This window comes from Trematomus bernacchii, unplaced genomic scaffold (assembly GCF_902827165.1).
Source record: "Trematomus bernacchii unplaced genomic scaffold, fTreBer1.1, whole genome shotgun sequence".
Lineage (NCBI taxonomy): Eukaryota > Metazoa > Chordata > Actinopteri > Perciformes > Nototheniidae > Trematomus > Trematomus bernacchii.
In genome coordinates, this window is record NW_022987839.1 from 4,901,710 (window position 1) to 4,929,104 (window position 27,395).

The 27,395-nt window shown below is 41.4% G+C and overlaps 3 protein-coding genes across 3 annotated transcripts; 1 reads left to right on the forward strand and 2 right to left on the reverse strand.

Moving 5' to 3' along the window:
* Positions 1–1,372: 1,372 nt before the first annotated feature.
* LOC117500237 (tripartite motif-containing protein 16-like) lies at positions 1,373–3,129 on the reverse strand. The gene has a single exon (XM_034153038.1). The coding sequence runs from the start codon at positions 3,127–3,129 to the stop codon at positions 1,462–1,464; it is 1,668 nt and encodes a 555-aa protein (XP_034008929.1). The 3' UTR covers positions 1,373–1,461.
* A 6,783-nt stretch (positions 3,130–9,912) lies between these two features.
* LOC117500243 (gastrula zinc finger protein XlCGF49.1-like) lies at positions 9,913–24,241 on the reverse strand. The gene is made up of 3 exons (XM_034153044.1): positions 24,153–24,241; positions 23,395–23,460; positions 9,913–10,982 (listed from the first exon to the last, which is right to left on the reverse strand). The coding sequence occupies exons 2-3, from the start codon at positions 23,425–23,427 to the stop codon at positions 10,197–10,199; spliced, it is 819 nt and encodes a 272-aa protein (XP_034008935.1). The 5' UTR covers positions 23,428–23,460; positions 24,153–24,241; the 3' UTR covers positions 9,913–10,196.
* A 52-nt stretch (positions 24,242–24,293) lies between these two features.
* On the forward strand, positions 24,294–27,097 carry LOC117500236 (tripartite motif-containing protein 16-like). The gene is made up of 2 exons (XM_034153036.1): positions 24,294–24,640; positions 25,323–27,097. The coding sequence occupies exons 1-2, from the start codon at positions 24,346–24,348 to the stop codon at positions 27,044–27,046; spliced, it is 2,019 nt and encodes a 672-aa protein (XP_034008927.1). The 5' UTR covers positions 24,294–24,345; the 3' UTR covers positions 27,047–27,097.
* Positions 27,098–27,395: the final 298 nt, after the last annotated feature.

The window sequence follows — 27,395 nt, forward strand, 5'->3', positions numbered from 1 at the left end:
AAGGGGCGTGGCTACATGGGGTGATAGGCATGGAAGAAGCTGGCTCCTCCCTGTCAGTTCTTTAGAAGGGAGATAACAGGTCATGAGTTACAATAAAGTAATTCCTGAACTCCTGTCCGACCGGTTGTGTGGACGAAATGTAGACACTGTGTAGATAATAAGTACAGTACTGCATTATACCATATCACTCAGCATATATGTGTTATTATGTGTACAAAGCAACTGTGAGTTTTCCATCAGCGATGTATGGCACCGTGGAAATAATACAACAACATCCTTTGTTTATATTTGAAAAATCCCAAACCTTTATTAATATCTAAACATTTAATTTGATCACACATCCCATCAGTAACGTCTGTTCAATGACTCTTGTTCAATGATTTCATGATCAGATTCACTGCATCCACACAATCAGAATCTCAGCTATTTAAAACAGAATAAGACATTATTTACTTGTTGATTATTATCATGATATTTACAGTTCTATAAAACATCATAGTAGTTCATGTGTACAACAACAACCACAGTAAGTATGCAATAAGGAATTGTAATAATATATATTAAAAAATCCCACACAAAGACCCTTGAATATTGACAGGAGAATAAAAAATGATTTACTTATTGATTATGATCATGACATTAAAATAAACACATGATTAACTACATTTTAAAACATCTGCGGACCTCATTTTTTTACTTAAAGGTAGGGTAGGTAAGTTTGAGAAACCGGCTCGAGATACACTTTTTGTTATATTCCATGGAAAGCTCTTAACATCCCGATAGCAATGAATAAAGTGCTTTGACAAAAAATCCATAAAAAAATATCATCTGTGGAAGCCGTAGCACTGTAAAAAGTACGACCAATCATTTTAGCCGGCCCGGCTAAAATAACTGGATGGCCTACCTGCCTGTCAGCCTTCCATCTGTGTACAAACTTATCTCGTGCCCTCATTGGTCATGTGCGCGTTCGTGTGTGTTGGAGGAGGGGCTCTATAAGGAAGTGGCAGATTTTCTCCGGTTGTGTATTTTCAAATTCTAGCGATCTCGAGCCGGTTTCTCAAACTTACCTACCCTACCTTTAATATGGGCAGCAACAATAATATGTAATCTGTCAAAATAATTCATGTAATTATAAATGTGTCTTTTTGTTTTTACATAGTAGTTATAACAAATATTTAGAGCAAAGTTTACATTTACATGCAGAGAAATATGAGTTGAGGTTAACAGAAATCCTCCTGAGCAGTGACAGCCTCCATGGCTAAACAGACACAGGAAGGAGCGCCGCCTAAAGAAACTCCAACATCTACAGAACAACTCATGAGAAGATGTTAAAGCACATCCCATAATGTTTGATTGACAGCTGATCTCTGTGCAGTGAAGATATGAACAATCAGCTCTCAGCAACAATGATGGACACACAATGAGTTTAAAAAGTAGAAGAGTTCCTCAAAGGACTTCAGGCTATTTCAGTTTACACAACTCAGCTGTGGCTCTATTACCATAAACCCAAACTCCAGCATGTAGCGGCTGAGTGAATGTGGTCTGGACTCTGTGGAGGAAAGTCATGGTTTGAGAGATGCTGTAGAAGGACAGGATACCTGCTCTGTGATCCAGGTACACTCCTACTCTGGAGGACCGAGGACCTGAGATGGGAGTGTGAACACTGTTGTGACGAAATGAATAACTGTTATGGAAACAAAATAAGGACCAAGATTTGTCATTGAATCCAAATCCACATTCATCCCCACCCCCTGCTCTGCTGATATTCTTGTATGCGACTGCTACATAAATGACTGCCGCTCTCCGATCCACCTCCCAGTAACAACGTCCAGTCAGACTCTCTCTACTCAGGACCTGAGGCCATCCAGTGAATCTGTCTGGGTGATTAGAATAAGACTGTGGTCTTTTCATGTATGTTGCTCTTCTGTTCCCCTCAGATAATACCAGCCATGTGTTTGCTGTGTTTGGATCCAGTGTGATCTCCTGTGAATATTTGAAGAACCCAGCTCTGGTGGTGGGCTCTGCTGCTGACAGTAAAACATCCACTTCAGTCGGTGAGACCTTTGTCCATTTCTCTCTCAGGACGTCCTGTAGTTTGTCTCTGACTGCTGACAGGGCCGCCGTCACGTCCTCAAAGTTGCTCAGAGGACGGATGTTGATGCTGGATGAGTGTGTAGGTTCACTGAGGGCTGACAGTGAGAGGTAGCTGTGCAGAAACTGGTTGTGATCCTCTGTGTGAGACAGCAGCTTCAGCTCAGCGTCTCTCCTCTTCAGCTCAGCCATCTCCTGCTCCAGCTTCTCCTGAAGCTCTTTGACTCGACTCACTTCCCTCTTCTGCTGGGATCTGACCTGCTGCTTCACATCAGAGCTTCTTTTCTCCATGAGACGGATCAGCTCAGTGAACGTCTTCTCACTGTCCTCCACTGCTTTATCAGCAGAGCCATTGAAGGCCTCCACCTCCTTCTGAAGCAGCTTCACCTCCTTCTCTCTGTCCTGGATTCTCTGCTGGATGTTTTGTCGACTCCCCTCAAGCTCTCTCTGCCTCTTAGTCCTTTCTGCTGCAGCTGACACTGTGTCGTGGCCTTTGTGTTCCTCCACAGAGCAGAGATAACAGATACACTGCTGATCAGTGCGGCAGAACATCTTCATCACCTCGTCGTGACGAGAGCAGATGTTCTCCTGGAGCTTCTTGGAGGGCTCCACCAGCTTGTGTTTTTTTAATGGAGCTACGTCATAATGAGGCTGGAGGTGTTGTTCACAATAAGAGGCCAGACACACGAGGCAGGACTTACAGGCTCTCAGTTTTCTCCCAGTGCAGACATCACAGGCCACATCTTCAGCTCCAGCATAGCAGTGATCAACAGGAGCAGGTGGGGGTCCAGTCTTCTTCAGCTCCTCCACTAAAGCTGCTAACATGGTGTTTTTCAGCAGGACAGGCCTCGGTGTGAAGCTCTGCCTACACTGAGGGCAGCTGTGGATCTTCTTCTCATCCTCTCCGTCCCAGAAGCCTTTAATACACTTCATGCAGTAGCTGTGTCCACAGGTAGTCGTCACCGGATCCTTCAGTAGATCCAGACAGATCGAACAAGAGAAGGTTTCCCGGTCCAGCTGAACTCCTTTCTGCGCCATTTCACCTCTCAGTGGCAGCGAGTGTCTGAGTTTCACTTCCTGAGAGCTGAAACTATGTGAGCTGTGATCTGAACAGCATGTGTGTGTGCAGTGAATGTGGCCTATCAGCTCTTGTGCTTTACCCACATGTTGGTTACACCCATCCCCCTCAGTGTGGATCTAAAGGGGAGGAGCCAGGAAATACAGAGTGGAGCTGGCTGTGTCTGAGAGCAGGAAGAAGAGGGAGGGCTTATCAAACTCTGACTCATTCCAGCAGGAGGAGCAGCGCTGACACTCTGAACTGTTTCCTCATTCACAAACGGAGCCTCGCTTACAACCTGCTCTACATTTGAAAACAGTTTTTAGTTTTAAAATATTTCTTTGCACCTTAGATGAAGGCTCCTTATCTCTGTAACTCCTGTTTAACTTCTGTTTGCTTCTCTTACAGGCTGAAAACAGCTGACTGACAATAGGGTGAAGCACGTGTAACAAAAGAGTTAAACATCTTAAAAGCTTCCTGATCCAAACAAGCATTTTAAGATATACAGATATGAACTTAATGATTTCATGATTGGACCTGAAATAGGCTGAAATAGCAGTGTGTGTGTGTGTGTGTATGTGTGTGTGTCTGTGTCCTTTATATGCTTTTATCATGACCATTTGCCCCTCAAAATAAAGCTTGATTTCCTGGGTTCCAGAGATGAACCCTCCACTGATCATATGTACGTAGTTTTATTCCTCTATGAAGACCCCAGCAGAGTTATAGATCTTTCAGCAGTGTCTGTGTGTATCTGTGTGTGTGTGTGTTTGTTTGTCATGCTTAATGAGTTTGCTGGCTGTCATTAAAGCAGGGAGAACCAGTCTGTCAGGAGTCCCTGTGTGACTGAGTTCATCTTTCCCCGAGGCCCACTATCTTCCTTCTCTCCTCTATGTAGAGCGGACTCTCTCTCTGTGGCAGACGCATCTCTACATGTAACTCTAAGTGTCAGAACAACGCTCTTATGCAGAGCAACGTGTCCAAGTGGAACAATAAAACAAAGATCTTAAATACATCTCAAAGCAAGCAACCAAAGATGCAGGGATAGCAAATTAAATTAACTATATATTATCCCTTTATGCCTCAAAAGCACAGGGGCTCAGCAAAATTTAAATCCAACCCAGATTCTGAAAAAAACATGTTTTATTTACAAACAGGATTGTGTCTGTTACCAAAAAACAGGTTTGAATTTCTGTTTCATGGCATGTCACTCAAACTCACTTACATTACTGTTATTCACCAGAAGAAGTACAATTACGTTATTTTAGTGACACTGAGATCCATTCACTACAAACCTCACCAGAGGAACCCAAAGTACTGCCAGCAAAACCTGATTGCTAAAATGAAATGTCCAAAAGTATTGTAGTTGTCCGGGAGCACATTCGCAGATCCAAATGAGCAGACATCATTTTTGTATTTATTGATAAAAACAGAAAACTTGATTGAAAATCCTAAAAAAGTCTGTTTTCTGAGTGACCAATGATCCTCTTTCCTTTTCTTTTAAGCGGCATGATCTGGTAAATAGTTTGCTCTCTAGAGACACACCCAATAAGTTCACTGTCACATGCTTTCTTCACTTCTATACAAACTGTTATCAGAAGATGTATTTCTTAGTGCAGAAACATGGTATGCAGCAGAGATGGTATCAGCACTTGTTTGGTGGAGAAAAAAAAGTCTGAAGACACCATTATCAACTTCTGTCGTTAAAAGTCCATCTGTGCTTTGGGGTCTCAGAGAGAGGTGTGAGTTTGATGAGCAGCTGCTCCGCTTTCTGCTCCTCTTCCTCTCTTTACACATGAGTTGAATTAACACATGGGGGGGGAGGGTTCGCTCCATTTTCAAGTGTAAATATCAGGCTGTTTTCATCGTGTTCAGCCTGACACTGTGTATTGGATTATCTTTGTATCTTTGTCTCCAGTCACAATCCAGCTGTCAGAGCGCAGCAGATTAGCATTTCAGAAACACATGAGCTGCGTGTGTGTGTGTGTGCAGGGAAAGAGGTGACAGAGCGCCACAGAGCTTTAGAGTCTGTGCTGCTGTCAGCGTTAAAAGCTTCAGAGGCATTTAGAGAGCTGGGAGAGGATGCTCCCAGCAGGCGGCAGACAGCAGGGAAGAGAGGGGAAAAAACAAAAGCAAAGGGAACTTGATGTAAATCCTTTTTAAGGTCTCACCTATGTGATGGAGTCTAGAAATAACCCTGGTTCAGATGCGAGTTTGTGCCACTGCCTCCATGTTTAGAAGAGAAAGAGATGGGGGATAATTAACTAAATGCCCCTGTAAATAAAAGGCAAGGCAAGTTTATTTATATAGCACATTTCAACACAAGGCAATTCAAAGTGCTTTACAAAAATGAAAGACATTAAGAAACATATTATAAAATGACATTTAAAAACACTCATTTCAATATGAAAGATACATGAATAAAAGTGACAGTGCAGTGTGAGATACACACATCTGAAATGTTTAGCTCTGGCTCTCAATCATTGCTCACTTTTTAGCAGAAATAGTTTTCTATCACCTCCCTTTCTTTCTACTTTCTTGTTTAACTTGTCCTTTAGTTATGTCAAGTGTTTCATGCTAAACGAACCCCCCTTTGGACAATTAGAATCTGACCCCATGGTACCTTTTAGTTTTCGCGGAAACTATTCCTCTTTTATATTTTTAAATGCACATAGTTAAGTTTACCTTGTCTTTCTAGGACTTTTTTGGTGTCCTCCGTGAACCAGAGTCTTGAAACCAAAACGGCACACGTAGGGGACTTGCACATACGAGGGGACTTTAACCCCAATAATGACTTTACCTACCTTTTGGGGGGGACAAGGCAATTCAAAGTGCTTTACAAAAATGAAAGACATTAAGAAAATGGTATTAAAAAGCAAAGATAATAAGTTGGAGCAATGGCAATGATGTCAGAGAAGAAAGACTGTCGTGCGTTTTTCAATTCCAAATTATAAAAGCCAAGTCTCTTTATAGATTTCAAAATGAACCTGGAGATTTGTTTTTCGCCACCTGCGTTCTGCTTTTCGACTCCCTTTTTTCTGTTTTCACGGTCATGGCCTCTCTCCATGGAGATATTTTCTTGCCAGTCACTTCCTTTACCTTAGTTGGAGCAATGGCATCTTTAACATGTTTAATTTTTGAATTAAAATGATCTACTAGCTCATTTCCTGAGATGTTAGCAGGGGCAAGTGTGGAAGAAACATTCTGAGTAAACATTTCCCTAGTATTTCCAGTTAAATATCGCTTTGTGGTTACCTCTTTTTTAACATTTTTGTGAACAGAAATAGAGCTCTCAAAGAAAACACAGGAATGATCAGAGAGTGCAACATCAGTCACCACAACCTTATAGATATTCAGACCCTTTGAGAGAATTAAGTCCAGAGTGTGCCCCTTGTGGGCTCCGTCACATGCTGAGTCAGTCCATAGTTATCAAGAACACAATTCAGTTACAGTGTTTCCATTACCATTGTCTTGGAGGGGCGCTGCGCCCCGCCAACGGAGCCCCGCCAACGGAGCCCCGCCAACGGAGCCCCGTGCCCCCCCTAAAATTCAAGGTGTTTAAAAAGAAAAAATAAGTTTTTTTTTAAAATTCATTTTTAAACTAATCTATATCTACTGTCACTTTTCACATTGAACATGTGCTCTTTTATTAAATAAACTAAACGCTTTCATTTTAAAGTTGTGAGTTTAGTGTTTTTGACCCTAAGAAACACTGATGCATTAATCAATAACAATAATCCACAGCTCCTCTCTCTGCTCCAGAGGATTTAAAAGAAATATATCCCAATGCAGTATTTGGGTGCTCTATAGATATTTAGGAACAGAGCTCGAGAGGAGCATTTCAGCTGAAGGGCCACATATTCAAAAGAAGCAAAAATGAGATTATTACAGCAGAAAACACAGAAATACAGAAAACTAACGGCTGTCACAATGAAGTCAAATAATGAACATGATGTTCATTATTTGACTTCATGTTCAGAACATTTGATAATACTATATCAGAGTTTCACACGAACAATGTTTATTCAAACAAAACAAGAACGTCACAAATGTACTTTATCACTTCTCATACCTAACGTGTCTTAGTTTTTAGAAAATCGCCTGAAGTAAATACAAAAAAAGTACCAAAAAAGCAACTCAAATATTTCCATTGAACCAAAATTTGGAATAAAAACTATTCAGTGAAAGTTACACACATGAAGCAAATACAATGTTGGGCAACACACATTCTGAACTCGATGCTCACTAAAATTGCAACTGCAGATATAACAGATAATTGAATAGCAAGTATAATATATACAGACGATATTAAGAAATGTATGTAAAAGATCAAAACGTTTTTTTTAATAAAATGTCTCAACATATATAGGACTTTATAGAGGTTTCATACAGGAACATTTAAATACATTTCATTTTGAAGGAGTTAATTAAATCCCTTCTCTTTTGTAAACTTGCAGAGGGCTGTGGGAGATTTAAAGATGGACTTTATGAAACTACTCCCACATTTTGGTATTCAAATTGATAAATGTAGATTTTTGATATTAAATCTAAATGGAAAAGTTTAAACTCGCTATTAGAACTAAACTCAAACAGTGTCAGGATATGAAAAGCATAACAGTTTGCAACACTGATGAGTTAACTTTATTTATTCTATTGAAAATCAATAACAGCTGGAAAGAAACCTTGATTCATGATTAAGAATTATGAGTCAAAGCATATCTATGTTGAAACATTTAATGAAAAAATTCAAAACAAGATACATGTGCACAGCTTCAGATATTAAAGCAGACGGCAAAAATCACGCAGTCATGAGAAAACAAAATAAATGAGAAAAACTAAATAGAGAATTTAAAATAATTCCCACAAAGGACAAAAACATAGTTACTCGTAGAAGAATTAAAGGAAACCCATCATGCTATATTTAAATGATATATTGTAGGGCCATACCTATATAAGGTATATTTATACATTTCTGTTTTCAAAATACCAAACAGGAGTGGGGAGACGTGCTCTGATCAGCTGCTGGGCTGTCAGAAGAGGGGGAGAAAAAGAGATCTCCGTGTTTTATTATATAGAGTCGTTATTCATTTGTTTTAAAGCTCAATAAATAACAAAGAAGACCTTTGACCGGCACTTTTCAAATTTTGTCCGGAAGATTTAAACTTTAACGGACATCTTGACCGGCAAAACAAACTGAAACTGAAACTCTGCCGCACGGTCCCCTCGTTCCTTGGAAGAGGCGGAGAGGTGGGTGTTTGTCATCTGCTGGTGGACTAACCGGAGAGAATTACAGTGCTTGCCTCGACGGGGAGGGATTGCATTGCAGCGGGAGCAAACGCTTGCCTCGGGGAGGGAGAAAGAAAGCCACAGCGGAGAATAAACAGAAGGGTAACCATGGTAACCAAGTCTTCTTCACTGCTTTTGTGGCAGACTACAGCGCCACTTACAGGCCTGGCATATGTACTACAGCGTCTCCAGCGCTTTCGAACGGCAATGGCCGTGGCTGTCTCCTCCTGATTGGTGGAGTTGGCCCAATAGGCGTAGCGCCACCGTCCTGACGTCAGGACAGTGTTCAAATCTGGATCAGTTTTCATTAGATCCGTTGCAGCCCCTTTTTTTGAGATTTGGGTATGGAGGAAAATAGAGGGTTGTGTTTTCTGACACTTGGTGAGTTCCCTGGAACACCGGGGACACATATTCATGTATAAAAGACGTACAAAAGTGCATTTTGCATGATAGGTCCCCTTTAAGTGACATCTGCCACATTCATAGGAAGAACAAAAACTAGGCTACTTAATTACAATGATAGGAAAAACTGCTGCAAAATGCAATAGATATAGCAGTAGACAATATATTGAAAACTTCTGATCAAAAGTTTAAGACCATAGCCTTAAAAAGTCAAAATCTGCACAAAAATGTGGCTTTCATGTCAGGCATTCAAACTGTCATGACCTCCTGATGGCAAAAGGCTTTCTGTCTTTGAACGTGGCACGATTGTGGATAATAAAAGTCAAGTGGTAGACCCCAAAAACATTTCAGCTGCGCCGAATGATCCTATGGGCTTTCCGTAAAGACACAGGCCAAAACTCGACCCAAATTAAGGCCATTACAGATGCTGACTGCAGCCCAATAACCAAAATAGTTTTCTATCTGTGTTTTTAATTTTTGCACCACGACACCAAGTCAAAATTCCTTGTCCACGTCAACCTACATTGTAATAAACCTGTTTCTGATTCTGATAAGACGACATCTGGGAGAGAAGGGCTTGAAGAACAACAAAAGTATTCGAATGCTACGTCTCCTTACGCGCCATAAACTTGCCCGTCTGGACTTTGCAATGGAGCATACAAAATGGGACATTGAACCGTGGAATATTTTGTAACCTGGATTGTCCTGATGGCTTCCAACTTTAGGAGAATCCATTATGATATGGGGTCCTTCTTCCTTCAATGGTGGTGACTGGGTCTTTCAACCGAAAAACAACCCCCTGATTAAGGACTTCTTCCAGGAGAATAACGTCACTCTTCTGTACTATCCTGATCTAAATCCTATTGAGAACGTTTGGGGATGGAAGGCAAGGGAAGTTTACAAAAACGGACATCAGTTCCAGAGCGTGGATGCCCTTCGTGAAGCACCATATGGAGCAACGTTCCCAAAAGCCGCCTGGAAACACTTGCATCAAGCTTGCCTAAATAAATGTTTGAAGTTATCAACAACACTGGTGGGGTAACTCATTACTGGGTTCATTTTTTACACTTTAATTTCAGTTTTTTTGGCTATTGTTTTACATTTTTTATGCGCTGGTGATCAGCCTGTTTGAGTATAAATTCAGGTTTCAATAAATTGCCTACTTTCTCTTTTGGTCTCTTGCTACTGTTTCTTGTTTTTGCATTTTGAAGCTCTACTTACAACCTGGTTATGATCCACCAGTGCGAAATGGGAATTCTGGTAATTTCTCCACCCGGTTTTCAGATTTTTGTTCAGGAGTGTATAACAATACAGCTATCAGGACATTAGGAGAAGTAACAGCTGGCTTGGCTCTCAAAGTTATTCAAAACGGCGCAATGTGAGTGCGCTCGTGGACTTTAAGTGTACTACCTTGTGAAAAGGCTTTCCCACATTGTTCACAGCTGTATGGTTTCTCTCCCGTGTGAATACGACAATGTTTTTTTAGATCACTTGTTGTAGTGAACGTTTTCCCACACCCTTCACACCAGTATGGTTTCTCTCCTGTGTGAATACGACGATGGACTGTGAGTTTACTTGATGTAGTGAACGTTTTCCCACATTCTTCACAACAGTATGGTTTCTCTCCCGTGTGAATACGATGATGGACTTTGAGTTTACTTGATGTAGTGAAAGTTGACCCACACTCTTCACACCAGTATGGTTTCTCTCCCGTGTGAATACGATGATGGATTGTGAGTTTACTTGAAGTAGTGAAAGTTTTCCCACACTCTTCACAGCTGTGTGGTTTCTCTCCAGTGTGGATTCGCTGGTGGGTTTGAAGTGAACCTTTCTCAGTAAATTGTTTGCCACACTGTTTACAGCTGTAGGGTTTCTCTCCAGTATGAATTCGCTGATGAGATGAAAGGTTGCCTTTCTGAGCAAAGGTTTTCCCACACTGGTCACAGCTGTATGGTTTCTCTCCAGTGTGAATACGATAATGTGACTGAAGTTCAAATGAAGTATTGAAAGTGTTGCCACATTGGTCACAGCTGTACGGTTTCTCTCCAGTGTTGATGCATTGATGAATCTTTAAAGTTTTAGATGTTGAGAAGGATTTGTTACACTGGTCACAGATGTGAGGTTCGGTTTGCTTTCTTCTTCTCCGTTCCTAAAATATACAGCGAGAGACAAAGAGTTAGTGAGAGGCCGTCGTGCAGAGATCTACAAAAATGAAACAAGCCCATTTGATTTTATATGACCAAATCATACTTCAAGGTGGGGTAGGTAAGTTTGAGAAACCGGCTCGAGATACACTTTTTGTTATATTCCATGGAATGCTCTTAACATCCCGATAGCAATGAATATCTTAAAGGGCCCATGTCATGGCCATTTCCACTGATCATAATTGCATTGTTGAGGTATACTAAAATAGATTTATACTGTGCAATTTTCCAAACTCACATTGGTTTCGCATACAGCATCTCTGTAAAGTATGTGTATTCAGCAGTATTCACTCTCTCCACTAAACGACTCGTTGGAGCTCTTGCCCCCCCCTCCCTGTGAGCCTAGTGTGCTCCGATTGGTCAGCTCGGCGACTCTGTTCTGATTAGTCAACCACCAGAGAGGCTCCGCCCATGTCTAACAGTGCTTTTTTCGGCTCGCTCTCGGAACATCAGTCTTATAATGGCGTCGGTACAGCCGTATATTTTATACGCTAACTAACCGAACTGTACCTACAACTGTTGTTATAGAAGAGTGTGACGGCCCCAGGGCCTTTGTGCAGGTGTGTTGCAGGTCTTACGATGGGGTGGAGCTGAAGAGGCTAATCAGCGCGATCACGGACACCTGGCCGGAGCCGAGGTGCTATTAAGCCCAGCTGCCCGGAGTCACACGGCGGCCCCTGTCTCTCTCCAAAGCGGCTGCAGAAGGACGAACTCGGCGATCCTCTCCCCTCGACCACCTATCTCTGCATTTACCACAATAAATGTGCCGTGGTTTTGTAAACTCGTGTATGTCTCCTTGTCTTTCCGTTGTGGCCTACGAGCCGGTCATAACAAAGAGTAAGTTATTTTTACCTGTAATAAACTACTACTGTTTGATGAGAAATCAAATCATGGTTTGCTATATATGAATGATATGTTATAGGAGCAAATAATTCAGGGAAGAAAGGATAGGCCTACTAAGTATTTCCATTAAACTTTATTTTTAGAAATGTACAAAATGAACATAAATATACATATATACACGGTATATCATCAATTCCTCCCCGTTGTCGGCATCTTGCCTATCGCAGCCGGGGCTTTTTAGGACGATGCATCAGTGTGGTAGTCCCGTCATGTATTGTCCGGCAGGATCTGGCTGGACGATTTCAAATGCAAATCACAAAATATTAGAGAAACTTAGTTGTTTTAGATTCGTTAGTAGTAGTTGTGGTAGGAGTGTGGATCTATCTAATCCATCTATCTAATGAACACAGTAAGCTTGCCAGCTAATATGCTAACCTAGCTTTGTTTACTTTGGTAGCTAACACGATATGAACGCTAGCTCGGAGGAACGGCAACTATAATGTAGTGTAATAAAACTACTATGAACAAAAGCTAGTGGTTCATATTAGGCTAGCAATAACGTGTTTATAATTGCAATCTTATACGGGTAGTCTGCTACGTTCGGTCATTCATTGTAACTGGCATGAATACATTGGTTTGCGCTAGCATGTATAGCTAGCCTCGTTAGCTATACATGCAGTATGTACATGTACTGTCACAATGTACGGTAAATCACCCGGAGTATACTGTATGAGTATTCCGTGTGTGACTGTAGACATTCTCCTGCCATGACAAACATGTAAGGCCATCTGCTGACATTGTAGTTGATATATTTAAACGCTAGCAACGTCGTTAGCCCAGTAAGCTGGGCTTGTTTAGTGTAATAAAACCACTATGAACAAAAGCTAGTGATTCATATTAGGCTAGCAAGAATGTGTTTACAATTGCAATATTATACGGGTAGTCTGCTACATTCATTGTAGCTGGCATAACAAAAAAAATTCCCGAGCAAACCCATGTCTAGCTCCGTTGGTTAGCTCGGTAGCATACACCCTACGCCAACTATAATGTAATTACGTTTCGCGACTGACCGTACGGCAAATCACCCGGAGTATACTGTCTATGAGTATTTCGTGTGTGAATGCAGACATTCTCCTGCTATGAGATACATGTATGCAAGGCCATCTGCTGATATTAGAGTTGATTTATGGAAACGCTAGCAACTTAGTTAGCACTGTGTCAATGCCTTAGCAGTCCGACACAGTTTACACATTTAAACAGTCTTGTTTGATAAATACACAAATAACAATGCAAACTTACAGGTTGTGTACCCGAATCTTCCCCTGCTTCAAACGGTCCAAACAAACTAGGAATAGCATCGTCCTTCAGTTGGAAGCTTTCGTCTGTGAAATGCCGCGCACACAGTAACGTTCTTCGAACCTCTGAAGGAACAGCGTTAAAAAGAAATTTCAACCACTGACTTCGTCGTGGTTCTTCCGTCGGTAGGACAAACAGCTCAGATTTCTCCACACATTTCAGGAAACAGGTCCTTGGCATTGGCATGACTGGATCGATTGTGAACTGAACCAGAGCTTCCAACAGTAAATGTTAGGCTGGCAGAGGGTGCGGCCAGCGCCGCTGGGTGTGACCATAGCTCTTCCGGATTGGTCCATTTTGTTCCATGTTTGTTTGTTTGTTTGTTTGTTTGCATGATGTCATGCGGTACCCGGAAGAATCAAATGGACAGTGACGTATCTCCAACGAGGCGTTAGAGTTTTACTCGCTACAGGGTGTACTTTGAGGGTTTTGACTCTGCACACCGTTTACATGCATAAAAACCTTCATAACACACAAGGGGACGGGTAATAACCGGAAAAGCATGACATGGGAGCTTTAAGTGCTTTGACAAAAAATCCATCAAAATATTTCATCTGTGGAAGCCGTAGTACTGTAAAAAGCACGACCAATCATTTTAGCCGGCCCGGCTAAAATAACTGGATGGCCTACCTGCCTGTCAGCCTTCCATCTGTGCACAAACTTATCTCGTGCCCTCATTGGTCATGTGCGCGTTCGTGTGTGTTGGAGGAGGGGCTCTGTAAGGAAGTGGCAGATTTTTTCCGGCTGTGTATTTTCAAATTCTAGCGCACTCGAGCTGGTTTCTCCAAAATTACCTACCCCACCTTTAATCAAATTTGATGTTTTCTTTTATTTCAAAGACTTTTCAGATTTTTGTATTTCTTTCTGAATTTAATTGAAATCAGATTTTTCTCCGAATTTGTTACATTTTTCAGAAGTGATTTTTCGTAATATGGACTTTTTTCATAATTGCGACATCTTTTATCATAATTGTGACTTTTTTAATAATATTGTATATTTTTTCATTATACATTTATTTTCATAATACTTACTATTTCCCCATAACTGTAATTTTTTTACTTCAGACGTCAGAATTCTGACTTTTTTTTTTTTTGGTTATTAATACATGTTTTACTCTTCTATATTAAAGGTAGGGTAGGTAAGTTTGAGAAACCGGCTCGAGATCGCTAGAATTTGAAAATACACAACCGGAGAAAATCTGCCACTTCCTTATAGAGCCCCTCCTCCAACACACGAACGCGCACATGACCAATGAGGGCACGAGATAAGTTAGTGCACAGATGGAAGGCTGACAGGCAGGCCATCCAGTTATTTTAGCCGGGCCGGCTAAAATCATTGGTTGTACTTTTTACAGTATTACGGCTTCCACAGATGATATTTTGTTATGGATTTTTTGTCAAAGCACTTAAGATATTCATTGCTATCGGGATGTTAAGAGCATTCCATGGAATATAACAAAAAGTGTATCTCGAGCCGGTTTCTCAAACTTACCTACCCTACCTTTAACATGTTTCAGAATTACACATTATGTCCAATTTGCAATTTTTCCAAACTCTTAACCTGTTAAGCCCGAGAGACCCCGGTACCGGGGCACTGCCGCAACATCTTGCAGGAAACAGTGTCTGAGGGCATGTTCATTTAATAAAACTATGAATGTTTTATATCCATGTAACGGGAAGAAACTCATCTAACTGATCATTTTTTTTTTCAAAAGAAAACCCACAATGCTAACACTGAGCCTCTGAATTAGCAACGAGCGAAAAATGCTAACACCTTACTGCACCAAAAATCACTCACAAAACCGTATTATTTATCTTTTCACCACATCCAACACATCGTTTCACATCGTGAGGTGACACAGAATCGATTGACACCGACATTACCACTGAATTATACGTATTTGCGACGTTATAAGCAAAAACGGACATCAAAACAGGTGACGCTAGGTAGCTAAAAATGCTAACATTTTTACCTTGGCTCTGTAGTCTCTCCAAAGTGGTCTTCAATGGCATTAAAATGATAATAACGCTGCTGAAGTTAAGCCATAGGTTAATCTAATGTGTCTGTGTCCCTTTGAAATGATTTCTGATAATCCATAAGCATTAAAACTGCTTTTCCGTTTCCAGATGTCAAAGCTAGAGATAGGTTCACTCTGATGGAAAATTACATGCGCGAAGCCCCCACCTTTTCTCTTCACAACGTGTGTGTGTGGGGGACTCCCCCTTCGATTCTATTGGCTCTAACGGTCAGAAAGAGGTGTCAACCATCAAATCGAGCAAGGGGGGCCAGAGATATGGAAAATCCACCCAAATGACCCCAGAAGTGGTTTCTTTTTGCTAAATCACTCTAAAAAGGTCAAATGTCACTTGTTTTGCATCAATCTTGATACAGGGTACTTATATCTTGTACTTTGAATTCCTACAGCTTTTAGTCTACTAACCCATCATCCAAGGGTGGTTTTCACTATAAGTAAAAAAGAATTTTTGGACGGACACTATAATTTACAGTTTTTTTACGATGTAAAATCTGAATTTTCTTTAAAATAAAAAACATCTATATTGATTCTGACTTTTCTACATCCAACTCACAAGTTTATCATTACTTTGAGAAAAAAGATTATTAATTTAACCCTTTTAGAAGGGAAGATATGGTCATTTGTTCTGGGAATGTCATTTTCGAGCCTGAGACCTGAAAAACAGGCTCAGGGCTTAACAGGTTAAGAATCAGATTTTTTCTGATTTTGGACTTTTAAAACAAAAATCTGAATATTGACGTTTTTCTCAGAATTGTATGCATAGTATTTCCATTTTATGCTACTTCTACTCCACTACAGTTCGGAGGTAAATGGTGTACTTTTACTCCACTACTGTATTTAATACCTTTAGTTACTTTGGATTAATGATGTGAAATATAATCAAGTCTTAAATCAGACTTTAGTTCCACCTGGAGTAAATTCACAAGCTACTCTGCAGTATACAAAGTCATTCAAACTAGCTGCACCTTTACCAGCTTTGATAACACTTTAATGATCACTTTAAACATATCGTATATATTATTCTGATATTGTATTTCTTTTTCATAATACATTTATTTTCAGAATTCTTACTTTTTCTCAGAAATCTGACTTTTTCTGAATTTAATTATTCTAAACATTTGTAATCTTTTCTATATTTACATGTTTTAGAATTACAAATGTTTTCAATATTGAGATTTTTCCAAACTCTTATAAGAATCTAAATGTTTCTGAGCGACAACAATGAGAGCGACGGCGGAGACGAGGAGGACTGTGGGATAGCATCGCAAGCTAGCAACAACTCCGCACATGGCGAGGTCGGCAACCCGACGCTGTCTCTCTCTGACATACAGAAGCTACTCACCGGCATGGAAGAGCGTATTACCGGAAGCTTGACAGCACAAATAACATCCAACCACGCAGCTATAATCAGGCACGATGAGACAATCCAGGCCATTGAAAATGAACGACTACAGAAAGAATAACTACAGTGGAGTTTACACTGGCTGATATACTGCAGGAGAACAAACAACTGAAGCTGAAAGTTGACGACCTTGAAAACAGATCCAGGAGGTGTAATATTCGTATATCAGGTATACCGGAGCAAGCTGAGGGTGCCCGTCCAACTACTTTCATTGAATCCTTTCTGGCTGAAATATTCGGCCCAACGCGTTTCCTCGCCCCTTGACCGTGGATAGAGCGCACCGGCCGGCCGTCCAGAGGAGACAAGATGGCGCACCGCGTCCCTTCATAGCCAGCATTCACCACTTCCAGATGAAACAAAGAGTAATGCAGCTTGCACGGGAGAAGGGTCCCCTGATGTACAGAGGCGCAGAGATTCACATATATGCGGATTACAGTGCAGAAGTAGCCAGGAAGAGAGCCGCATTTACTCCCATCAAGACCTCATTGAGAAACGCCGGGCTCGCTTTCAGCCTCCTCTACCCCGCTAAACTCTGGGTTGTTGTGGACGGAACGAGGCACGAATTCAATTCTCCGGCTGAAGCTGCTGCTTTTTTGGAGTGCCGTCAACCTGCTGCAAACTAGATGTGTTGGACTAGCCGGTAAGTGAACTAAGCTGCAGGCTAATTAAGCCGACCGGCAAGTGGACACTGAGTATCATCTCTCGTAGCTTACGAGCAGTGTGCTCCAAAAATAAGACATGTAAGAGACAATGTTACGAACTACTCGTCAGGAGGTAACAGTTACATATTGCTATTGCTGCTCAACTGTTAATTGGTTACTAATATTCATTCTATCATCACAGCAACCAGATATGGTACCTGCTAAGTTCGTTTTTGACTCTGGTTGAGCACATATTCTTGCACACACTCATCTTGCTCGGGCTTTTATGTTTCCTCTTCTGATAAAAAGCTGTTGAGTCTCCCTTACCGGCAGAGTTAGGTTCAAAATACAGCTGTCCGGTCGGCTGTTACGGAGTTATGAGAGTTGATATATAAGCATGTCCTAGTGATCCCTGATACGTTGCGTTGCTCGCCTTATCAGGTGACTTTTGATTTTCTAGGCTATTGGGCTGTTCCTACTTTTTGTCCGCCTATTTATTTTTGCATTAATTATCTTTCTCTGTTGCTAAGGACGTGCTGATTGTTTGTGGCCAATAGTTTAGGATGGTTTCCCCACATTGTCACTTTGTTAACCGGGAAGCAATGGTTTAGCAAGTTCATATTACTACTTTTCATTGCTAAATCCTTTTTTTCCACTTTCTTGTGGTGTCAGAGCTTGTAGTGGAGTGCACAGCCAAACAAGCACAAAGTGAGTTATTACACAAGGGTAAGAGTTTACAGGTTTAGAGTCCGAGTTAGTTTTTTCCCCGTTTTTTCTATTATGCTTTTTTTTATGCTCCTGCTCCTCTCCTTTTTCTCAGCCAGGACTTTTGTTTCTTATCCTAGGTTTATATGGCAGGTAAATCCACTAGGATGATCAACAACCCTACCAAGTTTGTATCTTGGAATGTAAAAGGAGTTAACCCAAATAAAAGGCAGAGGGTTATGTCCCACTTGCAACAACTAAAGGTTGACATAGCTTGCTTACAAGAAACTCATCTGTGTAATATCAATGTTAATGGTCTCAAACGAAACTGGGTTGATCAAGTGTTTCATTCCAAGTTCAATGCAAAAGCTAGAGGAACAGCCATATTAATTAACAAGAACATTTATTTCCACTCAAAGGATATTATTAGTGACCCTAATGGAAGGTATATTATTGTGGTTGGGCAGCTCTTTGCTAACCCAGTGATTTTAGTAAATGTGTATGCCCAAAATTGCGATGACAGTAGTTTTTTTAAGAAACTATTCTTTAAAATACCTAGACTTGACAATGGATTTGTTATTATGGGAGGTCTTGCTCATATAATAGCATAGTTATATCTGAACATAGTTCCATGGTACTCAAACTGGATCTTCCAAATTGACCCCCTCCGAACAGAGTTTGGAGACTCAATCCTCTTCTACTATCAGATGATCGCTTCGTTGAATTAATTTCGGACAAAATCAATTTTTTTCTAGGAACAAACACCTCCCATGAAATCTCTAATGCCACACTGTGGGAGTCCCTTAAAGTTTACCTCATCAAATCAAGATTATTGACTCGAAATATGTTCTAACTCCAACCCCAGATCTTTATAAGGAGCGTCTGCAAACTGAATACAACCTTCTAACTACTGATGAGGCAACGCGTCTTATTTTGAAATCCAAGCATAATGTCTATGAATTTGGAGACAAAGCAAACAAGCTCCTGGCCCTGCAAGCTCGTCAAACAGCTGCCTCTCGGTCAATTACTGAAATTCAGTCACATACAGGAGAGACCCTGATAGATCATGAGGACATAAATGAAGGTTTTCTGCATTTCTATTCTAACCTTTATGCCTCAGAATGTAATGAGGACCCTGAGGTCTTCTTTCAAAATGTTACTCTCTGTGTCAGAGGAACAAAACATTAAATTGAGCGCAGATGTTTCAACTTCCGAAGTTTTCCCCTCAACTAGCACCAATTATTCAGACAATGTTTAAAGAAGCACTCTCTTCAGGCTCCCTTCCTATGACTTTACGACAAGCCTCTATCTCCCTATTCCCCTACTGAATGTAGACTTTAAAGTGCTGTCTAAGGTCCTGGCCAGACGTCTGGAAAATGATTCCAGATATTATATCTCCTGATCAGAAAGGATTAATCCAGAACCGACATTCGTATTCAAATTTGAGAAAACTATTTAATATGGTCCACTCTGCCCGGTCTCCAGACCCAGAGGTAGTAATATCACTCGATGCGGAAAAGACCTTTGACCGGGTGGAATGGAGATTCCTTGCCCTCCAAAAATGTGGCTTACATTTTTTTATTAATTGCGTGGATTAGACTTCTCTACTCCTCTCCCCTGGCTGCTATAATCTCTAATAACACTCCGTCTAATTACTTCCCCCTTGGAAGAGGAACAAGACAGGGATGCCCGCTTCCCCCACTCCATTTTGCGCTAACAATTGAGCCTTTGGCAACAACACTTCGTTTATGTAAGGATTTCAAAGGCATTGATCGGGCAGGACAAAAGTTTAAGGTGTCCCTTTACGCGGGTGACCTGCTTATGTATCCGAGCCTGCCTCATTGCTTCCCTATATCCTGGATATCCTCGATCAATTTGGGAAAGTCTCAGGTTATAAATTACATTTACAAAAGAGCTTTAAACTCTGCAGCCGATTTACTCCCCCATAGCCTTTTGCCCTTTAAAAAAAGCTCAAGATGGCTTCAAATATTTAGGAATTGAGGCCACTCGCTCTCTTCTTAGTACTTTCACTAAAAACTTTACCACTCTTCTCAATAAGTGTAAAGAAGATATGAACCGCTGGGCCTCCTTACCATTATCTCTACCATAAATAAAACGTTACCTCTTATTTATCATACATGAAGAATTAATTTTCACAAATTGATTAAAGCCAATCTTAAAATGATTAAACAAACGCCTGTTTGAGACTCCTCAGTGCACACAAAAACATAACTTGGAGAAATAAATAAATACGGAAATGTTATTGATCACCCCTCGATTATGTTCTCTTGTTAAGAAATGTATTCTCATAAATGATGCGGTAAACAGAGGGACAGAATTACTTTAAACTGACGCAGTTTTGCATTTCTATAGGTTGTAGATACGAGCAGGGTTGTAACGGAATACATGTAACGGCGTTACGTAATCAGAATACAAAAATTAAGTAACTGTTTTCAGCTCGCGTTACATTTGAAAAACGAGTAATCTGATTACAGTTACTTTCGTAAACCTGAAGTGAATACATTTTGGATTACTTACTGGAATCATTGGTGGAAAGATTTCCTCACAACCTTTAATATTCATTACTAAAGGTACAGCCAAATCATCACAGCGCACAAAACCTATTACCGCCGCAGATGGACCAAAAAAGGGAGCGTTTGAAAACATTGTGCGGGTCCGCTCAGTGAAACAATAACAACGAAACATGGAAGAACAAAAGACTGCGTTTAAATCGTGTGTGTGTGTGTGTGTGTAGAGGTGTGTGTGGTTAAAACACATCAGCCTGCGGTCGCTCTTTATCCTTTCTAATGATTCTGAAGGTAAACACAGTGAAGGTGGTGCGTGAAAGCCAGGTACTGCGCGCTCCTCTTCTCAGAGGCTGAGCTAACCCTCCCGCTGCCTCCTGGTGCTGCAGAGATTTCATGAAGTGAAGGAGGTTTTCCTTCTATAAAACAGCTGTGGGCAGCAGATACTGTGAGTGTCACGGACATGAATTCATAGATCAAGGCAGACTGGTGCACACTGTCTCCTGTTTTGCCAATCCGGTGCTTAAACAAATATAGCTCAACACCCCTGGCCGAAATGTCTTTAAAGGAGAAGTGTCATGGCCATTTCCACTGATCATAATTCCATTGTTGAGGTATACTAAAATAGATTTATACTGTGCATTTTTCCAAACTCACATTGGTTTCTCATACAGCATCTCTGTAAACTACTTGTATTCACTGAATTTCACTCTCTGCCTTTAACGGCTCGTTGTAGCTCCCAAAGCTCCAGCCCCCACCCTCCCTGTGAGCACAGTGTGCTCTGATTGGTCGGGACGTTGTGAATCGCGCTGAGCTCCATGGAGGTGTGGTTTCCTTGTTAGCGATACATAGCGAAACACAGCCAAACTCATCCTGAGCACACACAAACTCACATCCGAAGTAAAAACAATAAGTGTGGCTTGATATTGAGTAAGAAAAAGGTTGATAAACACTGTGAGAATGGGTCTGCAGAGAGAATTTCGCCGCGATCCCAACTGTCTGTTATCAGCCTGCAGCCAGGGAGGAGAAATCAGCAGAGCTGCCTGCTCCCTGCACACAGATGTGTGTGTGAGGAAGTCCGTGGATTGGTCAATTTGGACCATTCAGCGGGGGCTTAACGCAACGGCTCCACAGATTGGTCCATTTCGTTCCGGGTACGGCTTGACATCATGCCGTCCCGGAAGAATCAAATGGACAATGACGTATCTCCAACGAGGCGTTTTGGGGAGGTATTTTCTGTGTTAGAGTTGTACTCGCTATAGGGTGTACTTTGAGGGTTTTGACTCTGCACACCGTTTCCGCATTAAACCTTCATAACACACAAGGGGACGGGTAATAACCGGAAAAGCATGACACCTCTCCTTTAAAATGAAGTCCGAGTTCGACATTTTAATTAATGTCCTGCCAACACTGGCAGGACAGAAGGCGACACGCCCTTTCTAAGCCGTGTCCCTCACTCCTCACATCCCAAGCTGCATCCCCAAAAAGTTTATTATGTTGTTACATCGTTTCAGATGTTATGTTTCAGTTGTGCTTTTGATAAGCCATTAAAACAGTAAAAACACGTTCAGTTTCCTTTTGCTTTTTGTATCTCCTGTTCACCAAAACATACCCATCTGTGATGGAAAAAGAAAGTAATCCAAAAGTATTCTAAAAGTAATCTGATTACGTTACTTTTTTAAGACACATAACTGTAACTGTATTCGGATTACTTTCAGAGCCATGTATTCAGTAATCAGTAACTTATTACATTTACAAAGTAACCCTCCCAACCCTGGATACGAGCATGGTTTTATATACTATCATGTTTAATCATGTTTTATGCCGTTCACCAATACTTGGTGCTCGTAAAACACAGGAGGTATGGAAACTAAGAACACCATATGTGGTAAATTGTACAGCTAATATAACACAACACATTAGTTGTATTTCCTTTAACTGGAGGATTATGGATATATAGTTGCTGCGGGGGGGGGGGGGGGGGGGTTGAGATGCACAGGCTGCAGTGGAGACGCTGCGCACAGCTGATCGACAGCTGGAACACAAACCACCAAATACAAATAATAATTCAGATCCAGTCGTCAGGACTCCACTCCGGAGGTATTCCCTGATCATTTCTTACAGTTTCTCATCAAGGGGGTGTCTCCTGTCCCCGGCACAAACACACTGACACACTGCCTGAGGAAGGTTAGGTTATGTGTATTTTTTTTGTCATTAACTTTTTTCGGACCACTTATTTATTTATTTTGGTGACGATCCGACCTCCATGCTGCTACTCTGGTTCAAACTGCATCCACCAAACAATATGGTTTATCTCGACCTCCCCAAAATAACCAAAATCTGACACGGTGTGAAATGTCATTTTTAGCTGTTCTGTCGTCTTTTCCTGCGATCTTCTTCCTGCAGTCAGTCAAAATGAATATTAATACGGGGCGTTTCTTTGACTATTTATAGGCAAATATGGGCATTACGTGAAGCCCGCAAAAGCTGCGCCGCATTTCGAGTTGATTGTGATTTTTAAAGGGAAACCAGTACGCAGTGTTTTATAAATCCGAAAATGTCTGTGCGTATTTATTTGCTTTGTCCTACGTAAGCAACCTTCCCACGTGAATCCTACGCAAGGCTTTATAAATGAGGCCCCTGAACATCAGCAGGAGAGAACTCTTTAAAGTAGAGACACTACTGATATACACCTGAACCCATATCTAAATGTAAGAGAATAAACCCGACAATGCTCAAGTTTGTTTTTCTCATTAAATAAAATAATTTAAAATCCTTATATAAAATAAATGTACCCCAGTGTCAGGGATAACAGTGTTAGAAATATATTGTGATGAAGTGAACACTGACCTGAGTTCTGGGGGGCTCTTTGTTCTCCTCCATGTTGCTCTCAGTGCTCCTTCTCCTGCTGTGTCTCTGAAATAAGTATTAACACTCCGGTCAACACAAAACCAATCTACAGCTAAGAAGTAGCTTAACAGCAGAGGTGGGAAGTACATTTACTCAAGTACTGTACTTAAGTACAACTATAGAGGTACTTGTACTTTACTTGAGTACATTGTATGCTACTTTTACTCCACTACATGTATGTAATACCTTTAGTTACTTTACAGATTTGGATTAATGATGTGAAATATAATCAACTCTTAAATCAGACTTTAGTTCCACCTGGAGTAAAGTCATAAGCTACCCTGCTATGAATTTCAATGAATGTCAGCCTTTGTATACTGCAGGGCCTGCAGTATACAAAGTGATTCAAACTAGCTGCACCTTTACCAGCTTTGAGAACACTTTAATGATCAATCATTATAAAACATATCATATATATTATTCTGAAATGGACCAATCTGCACAATCACTACTTTTACTTTTGCTACGTTAACTATATGTTCATGATAATTTTGTTTATTATTACTATTGGTACTTTGACTATATTTTAATGCTACTTTTACTCAAGTACAATACCTGAGTAAAGTAGTCAGTATTATTATCAGTAGCAAAAGTACTCGGTATTATAGTAAAAGTAATCAGTATTATCAGTACTAAAAGTACTCAGTATTATCAGTAGTAAAAGTACACAGTATTATAGTAAAAGTACTCAGTATTACCCGGTGTTTCTGCTCCTCGTTGTTCTACGGTTTGTTGATGTACACCGACTAGCATTAGCCACCTAGCATGAAGCAGCTAACAGCAGACAAGGACCCGGGTGAAGAGGTGGAATTGTTCTAAAGCTCCTCTCGTCTCTTCTTCTCCTGAGAGAAACGGGTTATATTCTAATATATGATAGATAGATATTAATTAATGAAAGCTGATAGAGACTCCGACTGCAGGATGTTTTACCAGAACTGGAGACTGCCTGAGATCATGGTTGAGAGCAGAAGTAACCGGATGTGGGCCCACAGAGCATGCGCAGTAGAGTTTTCTCTTAAGCCCCACCTCCCATCTCCCGCTCTGTGGATGCATCTCACTTCGGTTAAATGCAATCCTTGGGTCCCTCATTTGCGTCGTCTCCCTGCGTCTGACCCAAGCCAGTGCGCCGGACTCTGTGCCCAATATTCCGTGTCCTCATTGGTCCTGTTTCGCCGGCTTAATACAGGTTAGTAAACTGTGCACAAATCATAATGAATGCCCCATAAGGTTCGCCTATATAATGTGACGGTCCACTGTGTTGTTTTTCTGGGGTTCTCATTGAAGATGACGTCACGGCTCCGCCTACACTGTTACTATAGTTACTACCGCAGTTCCTAAACTGTAATGGAAACGCAGCATAAAGTGAGCCGGTCCTAACAAGTCCTAACGAGGCCTAGCCATACCGAGCGAGGCCGTGTAGTGAAAACGCGCCATAAGACTGTAATACTGAGTGTTAACATAATTATTATTCTCCAGTTTATGCATGCAGAAGTTCAATTGTCACATGACAGTTTAAATGGGTCATGATGCTACTTTTGAGTTGCAGTAAATAGAAGAGTAGTATTTAATAAAGGTTTAATACTGTTGAAAAATGTATTTAAGGTACAGAGATGTTTGCTGAATTTGAAATTCAATTGAAATGTTTGTTTATCACAGAAAAGAGTAACTGGCAGTGAATGTATGTTAGTGGAACTGTGTCAGGAAAGTAAACGGTTTATTAAACAATGTAAATGAAAACTGAAATGCATATTAGAGAGAGTTAATATGTTTAAATTATTTTGTTGTGTAATAGAACAACCAGAGAAGCGATCTGGAAGGAAACATAACACACCGTGTCCTCATTGCTCTGTTTCACCTGCTTAATACAGGTATCATCACTGCTCAGGAAGTGAAACTCAGACACTCGCTGCCACTGAGAGGTGAAATGGCGCAGAAAGGAGTTCAGCTGGACCGGGAAACCTTCTCTTGTCCGATCTGTCTGGATCTACTGAAGGATCCGGTGGTGACTCCCTGTGGACACAGCTACTGCAGGAAGTGTATTAAAAGCTTCTGGGATGGAGAGGATGAGAAGAAGATCCACAGCTGCCCTCAGTGTAGGCAGAGCTTCACACCGAGGCCTGTCCTGCTGAAAAACACCATGTTAGCAGCTTTAGTGGAGGAGCTGAAGAAGACTGGACTCCAAGCTGCTCCTGCTGATCTCTGCTATGCTGGAGCTGAAGATGTGGCTTGTGATATCTGCACTGGGAGGAAACTGAGAGCCTGTAAGTCCTGCCTCGTGTGTCTTATATCTTACTGTGAGAAACACCTCCAGCTTCATAATGACGTAGTTCAATTAAAAAAACACAAGCTGGTGGAGCCCTCCAAGAAGCTCCAGGAGAGCATCTGCTCTCGTCATGACGAGGTGATGAAGATGTTCTGCCGCCCTGATCAGCAGTATATCTGTTATCTCTGCTCTGTGGACGAACACAAAGGCCACGACACAGTGTCAGCTGCAGCAGAAAGGACTGAGAGGCAGAGAGAGCTGGAGGGGAGTCGACAAAACATCCAGCAGAGAATCCAGGACAGAGAGAAGGAGGTGAAGCTGCTTCAGCAGGAGGTGGAGGCCGTCAATGGCTCTGCTGATAAAGCAGTGGAGGACAGTGAGAAGATGTTCACTGAGCTGATCCGTCTCATGGAGAAAAGAAGCTCTGATGTGAAGCAGCAGGTCAGATCCCAGCAGAAGAGTGAAGTGAGTCGAGTCAAAGAGCTTCAGGAGAAGCTGGAGCAGGAGATGGCTGATCTGAAGAGGAGAGACGCTGAGCTGAAGCTGCTGTCTCACACAGAGGATCACAACCAGTTTCTGCTCAGCTACCCCTCACTGTCAGCCCTCAGTGAACCTACACACTCATCCAGCATCAACATCCGTCCTCTGAGCTACTTTGAGGACGTGACGGCGGCCCTGTCAGCAGTCAGAGACAAACTACAGGACGTCCTGAGAGAGGAATGGACAAACGTCTCACCGACTGAAGTGGATGTTTTACTGTCAGCAGCAGAGCCCACCACCAGAGCTGGGTTCTTACAATACTTACAGGAGATCACTCTGGATCCAAACACAGCACACACACAGCTGTTATTATCTGAGTGGAGCCGAAAAGCAACATACATGGAACAACAACAGTCTTATTCTAGTCACCCAGACAGATTCACTGTATGGCCTCAGGTCCTGAGTAGAGAGAGTCTGACTGGACGTTGTTACTGGGAGGTGGAGTGGAGAGGGGTAACAATTGATGTAGCAGTCGCATACAAGAATATCAGCAGAGCAGGGGATGACAGTTTATTTGGAAACAATGACAAATCTTGGTCCTTAGATTGTAACCGAAACAGTTATTCATTTCTTTACAACAGTATCAGAACTCCCGTCTCAGGTCCTCTGTCCTCCAGAGTAGGAGTGTACCTGGATCACAGAGCAGGTATTCTGTCCTTCTACAGCATCTCTGAAACCATGACTCTCCTCCACAGAGTCCAGACCACATTCACTCAGCCGCTACATGCTGGAGTTCGGCTTTATGGTTATGATTTAGGAGCCACAGCTGAGTTTTGTAAACTGAAATAGCCTGAAGTCATTTGAGGAACTCTTCTACTTCTTAAACTCATTGTGTGTCCATCATTGTTGCTGAGAGCTGATTGTTCATGTCTTCACTGCACAGAGATCAGCTGTCAATCAAACATTATGGGATGTGCTTTAACATCTTCTCATGAGTTGTTCTGTAGATGTTGGAGTTTCTTTAGGCGGCGCTCCTTCCTGTGTCTGTTTAGCCGTGGAGGCTGTCACTGCTCAGGAGGATTTCTGTTAACCTCAACTCATATTTCTCTGCATGGAAATGTAAACTTTGCTCTAAATATTTGTTGAATATCGATATTGATGTATTTGTATGTTGTTGTTTCTCTTGTAAAGCATGAGA

Coding starts and splice junctions, on each gene's coding strand:
- LOC117500237 (XM_034153038.1), bottom strand. CDS start 3,129: ATGGCGCAGAAAGGAGTTCAGCTGGACCGGGAAACCTTCTCTTGTTCG.
- LOC117500243 (XM_034153044.1), bottom strand. CDS start 23,427: ATGGAGGAGAACAAAGAGCCCCCCAGAACTCAG. Junction 10,983..23,394: donor AAGAGCCCCCCAGAACTCAG/GTCAGTGTTCAC, acceptor TGTATATTTTAG/GAACGGAGAAGAAGAAAGCA.
- LOC117500236 (XM_034153036.1), top strand. CDS start 24,346: ATGAAAGCTGATAGAGACTCCGACTGCAGGATGTTTTACCAGAACTGG. Junction 24,641..25,322: donor GTTTCGCCGGCTTAATACAG/GTTAGTAAACTG, acceptor TGCTTAATACAG/GTATCATCACTGCTCAGGAA.